Below are 16725 nucleotides of genomic sequence, written 5' to 3'. Positions count from 1 at the left end.
ACAAGACTGATGGGCTTGTGGCAGGGATGAGGATCTGGAAGGTGAGATTCAAGCTGAGGGACCAAAGGAAGGACAAGGCAGAAAATCCGAGCTGCTCCAGTCAAGGCCACTGAAGCATGTTTTGCAAGCTGGGTGGAACTGAAGATTTCTTCAGTCTAGAGGCCAAATACCTTCAGTCTAGAGGCCAAATAGGTCAGGAATGAGGGCAAGATGTTGCTTAGAAACCAAACGGATTTTGTTTATCGTGCTAAATTACGATTGCCAAGGGACAAACCTCACAATTAATATACTTTGGATGGTAAGCTGTCAAATCCACTTTACCCAATTCCAATTTTTCCTTTCATGGTTTGCCAAAGAAAAGCTCTTACATGTGACAGGCTACTGGCAACTGTAGGGATAACTAAAGAATAGTTGGTACTATAGAGATGGAGGTGCAGAGTCCCAAAGAAAGCCTGGAGGAAGACTGGAAGTGCCAGCTTGCAAAAGTACTCAAAACCCCGATCGTTAGTCACTTGTGGAGTTTTCAGAATTGGAAGGGCTTAGCAATTTCCAGGCTCAACCCAGGAAGTGGGCATTCAAGGGGTGAAATGCCCCCTGGTACAGTCTGCTTACTGCCAGGTCTGGAATCAAACCAGAGGGCTCCTTCCACAGTTACAACAGATTTAGAAGAGGAGACAAAGTTTGTGGGGAAGCAAAGAAAACTTGGTTTGATCTAAAGAAAACCTATGATTTGATCTAAAACTGGCAGCACCATAAACACTGAAAGCAAGGATGTCTAATGATACACACAGGAGACTATGATTCAACAAGTATATTGGCTTATTTTAATACTTTGGGTTTCAGAGCCACACCTGGAGGTGCTTAAGGCTTCATCTTGGCTCTGAGCTCAGGGGTCTCTTCTGGTGATGCTGGTGGTCAGACCTGAGTCAGTTACATGCAAGGCAAGTGCATTCCACAGTGAACTGGCTCTCTAGCCTTCCCTAAAGTGGTTTAATAAAAAAAAAAGAGCATTAAAAATGCCTCATTCTGGGGGGGCTGGATCGATAGCACAGCAGGTAGGGTGTGTGCCTTGCACGCGGCCGATCTGGGTTCAATTCCCAGCATCCCATATGGTCCTCCGAGCACCCCAGAAGTGATTCCTGACTGCAAAGCCAGGAGTAACCCCTGAGCATCATCAGGTGTGACCCAAAAGGCAAAAAACACAAACAAACAAAAAAGATGCCTCATGCATGCTATTTCATTTGGTAACTCAATGATTACCGTGTAGAAAAGGACAGGTATTTGCATTCCATTCCTTAGATCAGAAAATCTAAGCATACACATGCAACTTGAAAGGCGATAGGTGTCAGGATGATGCTACATCAGCCAAAAGGCAAAGTAAGAGGGCAGGAGAGGGCAGGCTTTGTGTGGCTTACAAAACAGTTTCATTCCCCCCCTCAACTACAGAAAAACAAGGCTCTGCAGGGAATCCTCTGGTTCCATTTCTGACATGTTCTTTTCCTTTTGAAAAGGCCACAGCCAGTGGCGCTTCAGGGATCACTCCTGATGATGCTCAGGCCACCATATATGATGCTTGGGATGGAACTCTGGGTGTTACATGCAAGACAACTGCTCTAACCCTACACTCTCCCTGGTCTTTACAAATCCTTCCTTACTCTTCTGAGCTCTGGGATCACTTCTGGTGATTGGACCTGAGTAAGTTGCATGCAAGGGAACCAACTTGCTTTTATCCGTCTTAGATCCATTCTCTACTAATTTCTTTCTTATTGTCATTTAAAGTCCTGGGAAAAAGTACAATTCACACACTGATAATTTAATCAGAAATGGGTATTAATCTCCCCGGGACTGTTCGAGGTGGGAGATCAATAAGCTAAATTTCCCAACACAAGCAGATTTCAAAGAGAAGAGGTTTCTTTGCACTTAAAAATAGATCTCAGTTTCCACCACAAACACAAGCATCATTAAGACAGCACACCTCAGCCCGCCTTCCAGATGGCTTCATACACTACAGTAACCCCTAAAGATTCCCTGAGCACCTCTCCCGTCAGGAACACTGCTCCTGCACCAGCTTGCGGTGAGATGTCGAGCCCAGGGAAATCAAGTTCTGCAGGTATAGAGACACCTAGCGGCAGAGAAGGTCAGTTTCCACGGCAAAGAATGTCTGAAGGAAAGAATTTCCACAGCCAAGTAAAAGCAGGATTAGCTGGGGATTAGCTAACTGGAAGAACAATTAAATGTTTTTTTTTTTAAAAAAAAGGCTCTAAGAATAAAGAGGCAAAAACCAATAAAATGATTCAGTAATACAAAAAAAATACACCCAAATTATTTTCTGAGATCATGATATATAGTCTCATTTTTTTTTTCTTTTTGGGTCACACCCGGTGATGCAAAGAAGTTACTCCTGGCTCTGCACTCAGGAATTACTCCTGGTGGTGCTCAGGGGACCATATGAGATGCTGAGAATCGAACCTGGATCGGCCTCAAGCAAGGCAAACGCTCTACCTGCTGTACTATTGCTCCAGCCCTGACAGTCTCATTTTTATAGGCAATGTTAGTTTTAACTTTTTAAAGACGTGAGCAAGTTTACCTTGATACTTTGAATGAACAGTTAAGGAGATGAGCTGCGAATCACAGGAAATGAACAAAAATGCTTGATATCCCATAACTGGAATTCAGAAACAAGCACAATTCAGACAATTAGATATCTATACGCAGGCTGCTTATTGTACCACAAGACGGTCAGGTATTGTCAATGTTATGTAAGTGACTTACTATGGCTGATTTTCTAACTTTTTCTGGTTTCTATGCTTCAAACCTAGTAGTTTTTCATGGTGCTATATATATAAGGATCCCTATTCCTTTTCTTTGACATCCCAATAAGTACAGAGCCTTTCCCTGATTGACTAATTTTTCCACAAGTTCCTTGACCATACAGAATCCCGAACCATTCTGCTCTTCTTTCACTGAATCTGTTGAACATTCAGAGGGTCAGGGCAGCAGAAAGGTCCAGGAGAATGGGACCCTGAGTCAGGAGGAGGGAATATTCAGGGGAGGAAGGTGTTCGAGACAGTGCAGTCTACAGCAAGTGCATCCCAGGATTGGCTCTGCAGACAGTGAACCCAGCACACACTGCTTAACTAGCAGGTCCCTTACTCTGGGCAATTGTTCCTTGACTGCCTATCCAAAGCAATCCTTGAAAACTCATCTCTCTCACACAAACTGTTACCCTGTTAGAAATTCTACATTTATGCAGTTAACAGATTATCTCCAATGAAGATTTGATTCATTCTTGTTGAACCTCTTCAGATTTAGACTCACAGTTTAAGTCCACTTTAATAAATGTACCATCTTGTTTCAAGCAACAGATTTCAAAGTTTGGGTAAGAAGAAGTTTAAGCCGTGGAAGAACTTAAAATGTATCTGGGTGGATACATTTTATCTGGGTGGATACATTTATTATTGGAAGTAGCCTATTTGGGGAAGATAACATGGCAGAAAAAGCAGAAAGTTAGGAGGTAAATGAACTGTCTCCAGACAGGAACTAGTTCCATGACTTTAGCTAAATATAGATGAGGAAATTAAAGCTGCAAGACTTCAGTTCCCTCATCTATACATAAGCAGAGTAGAAATTAGAGATTTCTTAATCCTGGAATGAATGAGTTTGTTTCACCAGAAATATTGAGGGAATAAACAAGCAAGCTGTGGGGCTGGAGCGACAATACAGCAGGTAGAGTGTTTGCCTTGCACACGGCTGACCCTGGTTCGATTCCCAGCATCCCATATGGTCCCCCGAGCACCACCAGGAGTAATTCCTGAGTGCAAAGCCAGGAGGTAACCTTTGTGCATTGCTGGGTGTTACTCAAAAACAAACAAACAAACAAACAAGTTATAAGACAGGAGGGGTGAAGTAGGGGAGAATGAAATAATTCCTTTTTATCTCCCTAAAAAAAATCACTGTATTTAAAAATTATTTAACAGTAATAACAAATGTTCTAAGGTCAGTGGAGAGGACAGAAGACCAGAGTGGGGTACTGAGCAGTTCAATCTAAAGATAAAATGGGAACTAGGTCTTACAGGATTAGGGATGAGGGGCTTAGTATTAGCAGCCCATTTTGGAGGGGAAAGCTACAAGGTCCAAATGCAGAGGCAAGCTTTTGTAGGGGCTGAGGGTGGGGCAAGCAGGTCAGGCTCACACAGGGCACTTTAGTTTGAGTTTTTTCCTAAAGATAAATTTGGAAACTCTTAAATATTACTACTAAAAGCAGGAAAGGAAAACTCTTCCCAGGAAAAGTACATGAAGTCTTTAGAGCTCCCACTTGGTCTCCAACCTGCCTATAAGAAGACCTCAAGTCTACTAAATCTCTCTCTGCCTCGTGAAGAAGAGATTGAAAACTCTGATAAATCCTGAAGTATGACCTGGACATACCTCATGATACAAATAAACACTAACCAGACAAACAAAAACACATAACCACAAATGATAGGAATCCCTGAATACTGCTGAGCTGGGAATGGCATAATCAAATATTTTGATAATCACGCTCACATTAACTGCTCTAAGAGGAAGACTGAGGACGAAATGCAGTCACTGAAAGTGACTCACTAGATGAGGCACTGACTGTGCTTCTCATGTCTTACATTAGAAGCAGATATATTGGAAGATATATAAAACTTGCTACCTACCGGCAAATCCATTTGTTTCTGAATATAATCATATTGTTAAGCTGGTCCACTGGTTCCTTGTCTGGCGCTAGGAGAGCTAGCCTTTTAAATTAGGAGCAGATATTGAGCTGGAGCGATAGTACAGTGGGTAGGGTGTTTGCCTTGTACATGGCTGACTGGGCTTTGATTCCCAGCATCCCATATGGTCCCCCGAGCACCATCAGGAATAATTCCTGAGTGCAAAGCCAGGAGTAACCCCTGTGCATCGCTGGGTATGACCAAAAAAGAAAAGAAAAATTAGGAGCAATTACATTGTAAAGTATCGAAGACTTGCTTCCTAATGGTAAAGAGTTTTGCTTCTGAGTTCAGTTATAGTGTAAGTGGGCCTACTGCTTCCTCCTCTGGCTTCAGGGCAGAGTTATTATGATCAGTGGGTGAGAACAAGAATGATTAATATTTGATGTAAGGGGAATTTCCCTAACAAGCAAGACTATTTAATGATTGAACTGTTGGACAAGGTAGTGAGTTTCTGGTAACTGAGAACATTCAAGTAGAAAATGAATTTACATGTTATTGCTATCATCAGTATAATGGATGCATTGAAATGGGAGGTTGGACTAGAAGACTATAAAAAATTATTTCAGACTCTAGAGTTCCATGAAATAGAAGCAAAGCTAGAATTTTACCAAAATCAAATTAATTTTTTAATCTGGGGGGGGGGAGGGACGACCAACAAAGAGCAAAGAGGCAGTGTGGAGAGCAAGATGGGATTACACATTACCTTTGCAATTTTTCCCATTTCATAAATGTCTGCTTTCTGATCTTCAATATCCATGAAAGCAGTTTCAATTCTGCTTAGTGTTTGTTCGTGGTTACTGCAGGCATCTGGGAGTCCTTCAGGAAAGTAGAATTGTGGAATGTTTTTGGACAATGATGCATTCACAACATTGTTCACATGAGGAACAGGGGAGAGAGGTTGAGGACTACTTGGAAAGGCGGCTGGAGGTGCAAGTGGTGTTCCAGGTTTCTTTTCTTGTTTGTTTTGAATCTAGAAGGAAAATGTGGTTATGAGACACAAAAATTCCAAAGAGCACATACTTCTTTCAAGTTCTCACCAATAATAGGATACAAATACAAAACCCCCCCCCACAGCTACAGACAGTAGAGACCAAGAGCTAACTCAACTGCAGGGGGCAGTAAGCCTATGGGAATGCTTATCCACATTACAGAAATTATGCAGATTTATGCTGTACTTTCGATAGTACATTTTCTTATTAGTGATGTGGCAGACATTTAGAGCAGTGTTAGTTTGAATACCTTATAGATCTCAGTCTGTGGGAAGTAAGTTAGTAAGTCTTTTTGAAGACAATTCTTGGTCTGTCTGTGAATTTGTAGCTTTTTCTCATTAGGCAGATACAGTAAAAAGGTAAAGGCCCTCCCGTTGATCGTCGATTTGCTCGAGCGGGCCCAGTAACGTCTCCATTGGAGACTTTGTTGTTACTGTGTCTGGCATATCGAATACTCTCAGTAGCTTGCCGGACTCTCCGAGAGGGGCGGAGGAATCGAACTCGGGTCGGCCATGTTGGTCGCTTGTAAGGCGAACACCTTACCCGCTGTGCTATCGCAGATACAGTAAATTCTTGAAAAATATATAGATCTTGCTGGGGAGGGGGCTTACTAGCACTTAACACTTTGCAGGATCCCCTAAGCAACTTTGGGAGTGGCTTCCCAGCATTGCTGGGTGCAGCCAAAACAAAGAAACAAAATATGAAGATCTAATACTCACTGGGCGGGGAGAGGGAATGGGGGTTGGTGGGAGGTGGGTAGTTTCTTTTACCTTCTGTTCACCTTAAAAAAACCAGTTTAAGTTTGTTTGGGTAGCATCATTTCCAGTTGCTCATGCTGAGAAAGTCTTTGTTAAGAACAATAAAATCACTTCAGTTTTAGAATGTCTTCTACTTTTATTATGTTCGTTTACTTGTGACCGGGGTGTGCCATTTTCTTACCCCCGAGAATCACACTTCTCTCACTTTTGTTACACTCTAATAAGCAAGGATCAAGGTTATTGATTTTACAGTCAAATATTCTTCGTAGTTTATTTCCAAACAGGACTTGAAATGGCATATCCTGAGATAAATAAGGACAGTACAATAAGTGAGGACATGGGGTGGGGGGATAGTACAGGGGTTTTGAGGTGCTTGGCTTGCATCCTGCTGACACAAATCTGACTTCCAGAATCACATATGGTACCCTGAGTAGCGCCAGGCTCCAGGGGTCACTCGTAAACACTGCATCAGAAAGAGTCCCTGAGCACTGCTGAGTATGTCCCTCCTGCCCCATCCCAAAAGGGAGCAGTGAAGCAATTAAAATTTTCCATGATTTATGAAAAGGGGTTGGGGGTATACTAACATTCAGGTAGGAGTTATTTTTGCCAATGAAGACTGAATTTAGTCAAGAGATTCCAAGTAGTAAAAGGAAACATGGTTCCATGAAAATTTTCAGTGTTCTTATACTCTTGGGGCTGGAGACAGTATAGTGGGTTGGGTGCTTGCCTTGCATGCGGATGACCTGGGTTCAATTCCCGGGACTCCATATGGTCCCTTAAGTCTTTCTGAGCACACAGCCAGGATTATGCCCCGAGCACCACAAGTTGTGGCCTCAAAAAACAACAACAAATTATATTCTTTGACCCAATTTTTGATCAAAGCTCCAAAGCATGGCAGTAAGGTATACAAAATGAACATTACCATTAACGCAAATGATTTGTTTTGTTTTTGCCTCCTAAGCAACATTTTGGGGGCCCGGGGCCACTCCTGGTGATACCTGGTCCAGTAGTACAGGGCTGATGGTTTAGTGCTTGGGTCCGGTGGAACTGGGGGTCATAAGGGTTGCACCTGGTGACCCCATTGTGCATGCGAGGCAGGCATCAGCTGCAGTCTTTCAGGCTATCTCCAGACCCCTGCTTTAAATTCACTGTTAGCAGGTTAGCCCACGGGCTGAGATCTCTCGAGCCTTCTCGAGATGGGGCAGGTGGAGTCCCCACCCTGATGAGGGGCCTAGCATGCCATCCACCTGACATCGTCCAGCAAATAAACAGCCCAGCTTCACAGCTCCACGATTACTCTCGAAAGCCATGCTGCTGACTGACCCAGTTCCACAGACGGGCTTGTAAAATGATGCTTAAATTCAGAATAAAAATTTAAGCTACCCTTGAAAAATATGAGGATTACAGGTAGATAAGCTTTTTTCATATAAACCTAAGATGGATATGAGTTAATCAGCTACTTTTGTTATAATGGCCCATTTTTAGTGTTAACATCTGACACTAATATCTAGAATGGGATCTGTGCGTATTAATACTATTACAAATAATGAAGAGTTGGTCATTACAAGCCTTTGCTGTAGGATGTCACCCATACAAAACCAAGAAAAAAATGGTATCAGTGAATAGGAAAAATGAAAAAGAAAATGGTTGATGACTTACTAGCTCTGTGAAAAGTTAAAAACCTTTTAGGTTTCTGTACTAAAGATTATAACCACCACTTCTTGGAAAATTATCTTAAGAATTAGAGGAAATTACTGGATATAGCAAAGTAAAAGCTTCAGAAAGAACTAGGCACATTTATTTAAGAAATTAAGTCATAAAGTTAAAGATTAATGGTAACTTGATCTGGTCCTTCATATTTAATAATAAAATAATCACTTACATTTCTGTATTTTTTGTTTTGTTTTTATTTTGGGGCCCATACACGGTTGTGCTCAGGGCTTAAACCTGGCTCAGGGATCACTTAGGGACCCTCCTGGCAGGGCTTGGGAGACTACATACATTTTTTTAAAACATTTTATTTATTTGTTGCCTTTTGGCACACCTAGCAATGCTCAGGGGTTTCTCCTGGCTCTGCACTCAGGAATTACTCATGGCATTGCTTGGAAGACCATATGGGATGCTGGGGATTGAACCTAGCTCAGCGGCGTGCAAGGCAAACACCTTACCTGCTGTACTATAGCTCCAGTCCCTGACTACACACATTTTAAGGCCACAGAATTAGAGCCACTGTACCATTGGGGATATAACCAATAATAGTGAACACAAACTAGTAGAAAAGATTTAGAATAAAGCATTAAATGCTTATTTTGCTTTGAAAGAATTAAGTGTCATTTGGAACAAACCCTGGATCTCTGTCAAAGTTTTTATTTGAATGGGGAAATATTTGATTATGTAATACTTCTCTCTGCTTTCCTTATATACTTCTTAACATGGAACAAAACACTGATAGGCAAGTACTTATTCACTGGTGCATTCTGTATTTAATAAAACATTAACATTTAAAGAAAAAGGTAAAGCACATATATTTTGTACTTTTGGAAGTATGAACTTACATAATACAATAGGAAACACATAATTTAAAACTTAATGTAGTTCAGTAGAACTGAACTTTCACAAACATTATAGAATAAAGCTATAAATTTGTCAGATTAACCAGCAAGTTTAATATCTATTCACTCTGTGTGAAACTGCTTTGTTCAAATGTTGGAACAAAAATTAAAATCATATGAGCTGGGAAATATATCTCAATTTTCCACTTCTTTCTTTATAAACAGCGTCATTTATATATTAATTCTGAATAGAATCCTTATGCTTCTATGTCAATATTCTTTATCCTTATCCAGTATTTTATAATTTTTTCTATCAAGCAAACTTTCCCACAGGGGAACTTCACTCACAGCACTAGTTCACTTACCTCCCCAACACCAACTGTTCCCTTGCCTTTGATGGAACTCAAGATTATCTTCATAATGAAAGATGAAGTTTAGGACTAGATCACTTGGCCCTTTGTCTGTGTATCTCTTCCCAGTTCAGAATGCTTGTATCTTTTAGTGACCAGCTTTTTCTTAGGTCTGCAGTTGGGAACAATGCATTCAACCTCAACATGATCTTCTTTGTCTCTTTCTGGAAAACTGGCATAGTCTGACCTCTATAACCACTTTCTTTCCAACCATAATGCCGCTTTCCCTGTGTATACAGAGAATCCTTACCTTTCTTGTACTGTGCGACTTTGTGGGACTAATGCTTGCCACATTTCTTACAAAGAGTCTAGTGGGTTTTCATTACATCACCATGCACGAGAGCTGTGTCCATGAGGAAAGCTATTTGATAATTTTTAAAAGTCTATGTGGAAGACATGGTTTGCCCAAATAAATAAAAATTACTTCAAGTAAGATTAGTTATGAAACTACAAGTTTTTTTCTGAATTGTATGTTATCTTCATTTATAAAAGGTAAAGGTAAAGGTAAAGGCCCTCCCGTTGATCGTCGATTTGCTGGAGTGGGCCCAGTAACGTCTCCATTGGAGACTTTGTTGTTACTGTGTCTGGCATATCGAATACTCTCGGTAGCTTGCCAGGCTCTCCGAGAGGGGGGGAGGAATCGAACTCGCGTCGGCCATGTTGGCCGCTTGTAAGGCAAACGATATGTCCTTGAATTGAATGCACTGTATTCAATTGAATTGAATGAATGCATTGCATTCAATGTCAGAGTTTATACAGTAAGATGCTGGCTTACTTGTAAGCAAATAAACACAGACTCTGCAAAACAGTCATTGCAGGCAGACGCAGGCAGAAATGACAGCTCACTGTTTGCTGAGGGAAGACATTCCTGTGCAGTTCACAAGTTACTTACATACACTGTATCACTCACAATTAGCTACTACAAATAAAGTTTCTTTTCCTTTATGTGTGTGGAATTGGGGAATGAGCCCAGGGCAAGAATTCTACTGCTGAACCACAAACACAGTCTAAAACAGGTTTTTTAAAAGAAAAGGATCAGGATCAATCTTCTTTCTAAAGGGCTGTCATTACAGAGATGTACGCTATTACAGTCTGAGTCAAAGTGCAAAGAACAGTTTTAACACAGAAACTAATTTCTCAAAGATATTTCTATTTAAAATGCTAGCATTCTCCCTACTAAAAGAAAAATATTTATTATGCTGCAATTATTGTCTCTAAAGCTGGATTCACTCTCTACAAGGAAAAAAAATGTGAGTACTGTACTCCAGGTCCAAGTCTATTTTTAGACCTGCTGGAATCTCTACAAATAGCTTTCTGCAAATAGCCGAATAGAGAAGGCACAGATTAATTCCTTGATCTAATATCAAGTGAGCTGGAAAATTACTTCCAAGTTAGTTCACTGGGTGGTTTGATTACTAATAAACATTTTAAAAGAAACACCTAATTTCAAACCTGTGTTTGCTGAAATGACTTCAGCCGCTTCTTAAACCTTGATGGGAGAACAAAATCACAGCCCCTTGCCAGGAAAGCTAACTCGCCCCTTAAGTCCGGGTCCCTTCGAAGAGATGTTTCCTTGATCATCATCTTTGAAAAGTGGGTTTACTTAGCAACTGTCCAGCACACTTCTCAAGGGAGTCAGATTTAATAAGTTGTCAGTCTTGTCAGGTAGAAAGCTATTTTTTTTCTTCTTTTCTCCCAAAGAAATTAAGTTCAAGCATTGTGCTCTCCCATCCTCCAGGGACCACAATCCATGCTTGTACTGACATGCAGCTGGTTCCCAAATACAGCCCGTGGCTCCCAATGCCTGCTCATAATTTTCAGGTTAGAAAAACAGCCTGCAACAGGCCTGCTGTTCCTTGGAGGCAGCTTTCTGTCAAATAGACTTGCACGGAATACGGAGCCTTCTGGGAAAGAAAGAACCTACTACTGGGTACCCAAGTTAGAAACATTACAGCCGGACTTAAAATAGTAACTTCTCAGAGTGTGAACTTCTCAAACTCAAGAGTATGGAAGGTGTCAAGCCACACACACCACTTTCTTCACACAGGGCAATTTTTGAATTTGCTATTTAATATTTTATGAAAAGAACAAACTGCGCAGAGAATCTGAAAACTCTCATTTTAAGAGCAGCTTATTGTTTGACAAGTGAAATATCAAAAACTCTTGAAAGATACCTAGTCAAAAGATGGAATAAAGTGAACTTCCACCTTCAAATATTGATAAATAAAAATATTTATTAATTTTTTTTTGGGGGGTGGGATGGTATTGATGGTTAGGGACACACCTGGCTGTGCTCAGGCATCACAATCAGTGTTCAGGGAACCGTCTGCAGTGCTGGTGACGGGAACCAGGCCAGCCGTGTGTGCGGAGTAAGAGCCCTAACTCCTGTGCTTTCTGGCCTCTGGTCTTAGTTAATTTAACCAAAACTTTTTTTTTTTTAAACTTAATCATTAATCATACTTTTTGAAATGATTATGAACCTGGATACATTTGAAGATTGCTAAGGTGTTGGTTAAGAAAGAAGCTTTAGGGGCTGGAGAGGCAATATAGAAGGTAAGGCACTTGCCTTGCATGCAGTTAACCCGGTTCTATCCTTGGAACCACATTTGGTCCCTGAAGCTCCACCAGGCATGATCCCTGAATGCAGAGCCAGAAGTAAGCCTTGAGCACCACCTACTGTGGCCCCCCCAAAAAACTAGCAAAAATTAAAGGAAAGAAACTTTAGAGACATATAACTGGGGAGAGGGGGGCAATCTGGCTTAATAATGGTACTAAAGATGATCAAAGAACAATGACTTAATGCATCTTGGATCTATGAGAACATTTTAACTTTAAAATTTTTTTATTTTGCTATTTAATATTTTATGAGAAGAACAAGCTGCACTTAAAATTGGAGACTCTAATTTTAAGAACAGTTTGTTTCTTATTTGACCAGAAGCAAAACATCCAAAACTCCTTAAGGATATCTAAGTCAAAAGATGGAATAAGGCAAACTTTCATCTTCAAATGTTGATAAATAAAAAAATTTTTAGTAATTTTTATATGGTGTTTTGTGAAATAAAAAATATTCTCTTTTTTGTACAGTGGGACTGCTCAAACCCAGGGCCTCACACATGCAAGGCAGCTGCTCTACCACCGAGCTGTATTCTTGTGAGGATATTTTTAGTTTTAATCAAATCATTTCAAAAATTAGAAATATTCTATTACTTTGTCAGACATTAAGCATTTGTCAAATTTAGTCATTTATTATTATCTAAACTTTCAAGTCTAAAGACTTTAATGTTAATTTTCTAATGACACTATTTATTTTGGCATTGCGGGTCATACTGGATGGTGTGAGGGGATGAGGCAGTGGAGGAGAATCAAACTAGAGTTAGTCATAAGTAGGGCAACAGACTTAACCCCTGTATTATGTTTCCATCCCTAATGATATTATTTAATCAATATTTGTTTTCTACTTCTAAAAGAAACACAAACAGCAAAAAACCCAAACGATCTTATTTCCTTTACCTTTAATTCTGTGAGAATTAAATATTTTGTTTTTCACTCTTTATTGCAAATTAAGTTAGCTCTTTCTTGGTTCCCTTTCCAGACATTCTGACAACACTTTGTAATGTGGACACTGAGCTTATGTCTAAACTTGTGGTTTGCAATTTTTTTTCCAAGCTATGGTGCGCTCCACTTATAAAAAATCTTACCTAAAAACTTTCAACAAATACCATGGTTCAGAGAAGATTAGAAGAAAATCCACTGATCTAATACTTCTCATTTGTTTCTACAGGATTTACTAATCTACTCTTGGAGCTAAGCAGTTTTAATGTGTTTTTATTGCTTTCTCTCTTGCTTAGAATATTCTTCCTCTTTCATTACTTGCCTTCAAATTAAAACATGAAGTTTGTCAAGAATGTTACTAGGTGTTTAGAATTAAGATTCAATGCCTTTTCAAACAATCAAACAGCTGGTATTTGGAAGTACTGTAATGGCCCTGGGGGGGGACAATAGGGAACAAGAGGGCACCCTCAAAATGTCCACCACAGTCTAAAATCTAGACATCTTTATTTATAGAAGCGTAAAATAATTTGTGCTTAATGGGACAATCTCCTCCGTTTAGGAAATATGACAGGACCCTTCCTTAGGACACAAGTTTTTTTAGGTGCTAAAAGCTAGAGGCATGAAGAGGTCAGAGACGAGTGAGGAATGTGAGCCCTGATGAAGCACTACTTTTATTTCCAACACGAAGGCCCTAATGTCAGGTCTTTTGCAGGGTGTGGTGCTAGAAACAAAACTCGTGCATGCATGGCGTGTGCTGTACTACTGAGTAACATCCCTGGCCCATGTCAAGTCCTCTGTATGTCTACTTCTGAGAAATAGGAGCAGGAAAGTGCCCACAGCAAATGAGCAGAGTTTCCTTTGAGAAAGGGCAAAGCAGGCAAGCAAAAGTCCCTTCAATTGACTGTTCATTCACTGCTATGCTTGATGATACAAGAAAAGGCCATTCAGAGCCAGAGCAATAGTACAGTGGGAAAGGCACTTGCTTTGCACGTGGCTGACCCAGGTTTGATCCCTGGCATCCCATATGGCCCCTCAATAGCCAGAAGTGATTCTTGAGTAGTGCAGAGTCAGAAGTAATCCCTGAGTATCCCTAGGTATGCTCTTCTAACCCCTTCCAAAAAGGACATTTAATGCTCCCATTTGCTAATTAAAGGTTAATAGAAGGTAGTGGTACAGACACGGAAGCTTGAGGGAGATTTACTAATTTCCTTGCATCGTCCATACTAATATCTCATTTTTATCACGTGTGGATTTGGGAACCAGATATCACAAAAAAAAAGAGAATACAAATCAAGTTGTTAGAAAGGATATAAAAATTCTTTTTGGACAACAGAAAAAAAATGAAAACAAAAAAATTTTAGGGAAGAGTTCTTATCTTTACTCTTCTCACCCTTTGATCTTATCAGTATCAATTCTATTACTGGAATTCACAACAATGTAAGTAGAGAAGTCTGATATTTATTTTATACTAACTTGAATGGAAAATTCTGTTTAACAATTTTTTTTTGCTGCCTTTGGACATCAAGATTAGACTACCCAGGAGTTTAAGTAGGAGAGAAATAATGCATTCATTGTATATCCATCTAACTTCACTTATTGGTGTCCTCAAAAACCAAAGGCATATATCCAAGATAGATGGAGAGGATTAGATCGTGGAAGAATTGATGTCGTGGAAAAGAATAAAAATGACCCAAGTCACTGTGAGAAATAAACTTCTAACCTGCATAGCATATCATTAACACCATGAGAACCCAGCAGCTAAGACATAAGTAAATTACTGATTAAGAGCATGGTCTCAGGACTGGAGCAATAGCACGGTGGGGAGGCATTTGTCCTGCTCGCGGACAACTTGGGTTCAATCCCCGGCACCCCATATGGTCCCCCAGCATCACCAGGAGTAATTCCTGAGTGCAGAACCAGGAGTAACTCATAAGCATTGTCGGGTATGACCCTCCCCCCAAAAGAGAGCATGGTCTTTATATCCATATAATTCAATAAATGCTGTATCTTCCAGAAAAAAACCTCTTTGATGAGGGATGCAGTGCTCCTTGCTCTGACCTCCTGCAGCACTTCACTGATCTCTCATGGAATCCATTCTTTCTATTTTACATCACAGTAAAGAGCTCATCTCTCAGACTAACAACCTCCCCGCCCCCACCCAGCTCCCCAGAAAGGTCTGCCATATCTGATTCATCTCCTTCTCAGGAAAGGAGAAGTTCCCTGAGGCACAAAAGGCTGTGACAACTACAGGAGAAAACCACCAAAACTTCAAAGTTCTTCCCTTGAAACAACACCCAAACCAACTCTTTTTTCTGCTGATTTTAGGGCCATACTGGTGGTACTCAGGGATCACTCCTGGCTGTGCTTGGGAAACCTTATGGGGTATCAAGAATCAAACCTGGGTTGATTATATGCGAGGCAAATGTCCCATCCACTGTACACTTTGAACACAGATTAACTTTTATGCATGTGGAGAAGTCCAGGCCAAGGCCAGTTGGAGAATATCCATATAAAACCATTCCTAAAAGCTATTCAGGACTGTCTCTTGTATGTGTTTCTCTCCTCATCTGTACCTAAATAAAACTATTTTACTTACAACCCCCCCAACCCCCCCCCCCCAAAAGACCAACAATAGCAAAACTGAACAGGTTTAAATGAAGAATTATAACTATGTCACATATTTAGAAACTATATTTGAGCGATGGCAACCTCCACTGTGTGTGCCAGTAGCGTATTAACCATCTTATCTTTGTCACTTTTATTGAAATTGAGTCCAACTAAAGTGCACACTTGCCAATATTTTGACAGTTGTTTTCCTCTTCAATCATGAAATCAATATATCTTTAAAAAGACATTGTAAATCTTAATTTGCAATTTTTAGCAATTCATATTTCAACCTCAATTGATTGAAATTTGTAAGATTTCATTAGACAAATATTATAGTATAGCTTAATAATTTGTTTTTTATTTACCTTAAATTTTTCCTCCAATAAAGAGTCCCCTTTTTTATGACATCTTATTGTCTTATTTCTACTTTGGACAAACTTGCAGGCTATCGAATGTAGCCTGCCCACAGGGCAGAGTCTGGCAAACTCCCCGTGGCGCACCAAATATGCCAAATACCAGTAACAATGATGGGTCTCACTCTCCTAAATAGCCTTGAATATAATCTCAGGGCTAGGATGAAAGAGACGTTACTGGGGCCTGCTCGAGGCAATCGACGAATAACAGGATGATGAAATGAAATGAAAATGAAAGAGTCCCCTCCACTTCCTATATTTTCCTCTTCTTTTTTTAAAAATTAAATTAAATTAATAAATTTATTTTTGCTTTTTGGGTTACACCCATCCTGTGTAACTGTGCACTCAGGAATTACTCCTGACAGTGCTTGGGGGACCATATGGGATGCTGGGAATTGAACCCAGGTTGGTTGTGTGGAAGGCAAACACCTTACCCGCTGTACTATCACTCCAGCCCCTCCCTATATTTTCTTTTTTTGTTCGTTTGTTTGTTTTTTGGGTCACACCTGGTGATGCACAGGGGCTACTCCTGGCTGATGCACTCAGGAGTTACTACTGGCGGTGCTTGGAGGACCATTTGGGATGCTGGGAGTTGAACACGGGTTGGCCACATGAAAGGCAAATGCCCTACCTGCTGTGCTATTGCTCCAGCCCCTCCTTATATTTTCTTTAAAAACTAAAAATAATACATTTTTGGATTTGGGG

At 40.3% G+C, this 16725-nt stretch overlaps 1 protein-coding gene across 2 annotated transcripts in view; it reads right to left on the bottom strand.

The window, feature by feature from the left end:
* The window catches only part of PPP2R3A (protein phosphatase 2 regulatory subunit B''alpha), a 173590-nt gene that overhangs the window by 83924 nt on the left and 72941 nt on the right, over positions 1 to 16725 (bottom strand). For both annotated transcript variants that reach the window (XM_056121611.1, XM_056121612.1), the window contains exon 4: positions 5443 to 5709. In XM_056121611.1, the coding sequence (XP_055977586.1) occupies positions 5443 to 5709 (267 nt within the window). The remainder of the gene's footprint in view (positions 1 to 5442; positions 5710 to 16725) is intronic.

Source organism: Sorex fumeus, unplaced genomic scaffold, assembly GCF_029834395.1.
Source record: "Sorex fumeus unplaced genomic scaffold, SorFum_2.1 ptg000044l, whole genome shotgun sequence".
NCBI lineage: Eukaryota > Metazoa > Chordata > Mammalia > Eulipotyphla > Soricidae > Sorex > Sorex fumeus.
Note: the sequence above shows the minus strand (reverse complement) of the source record. Positions and strands in the feature narration are given on the sequence as shown.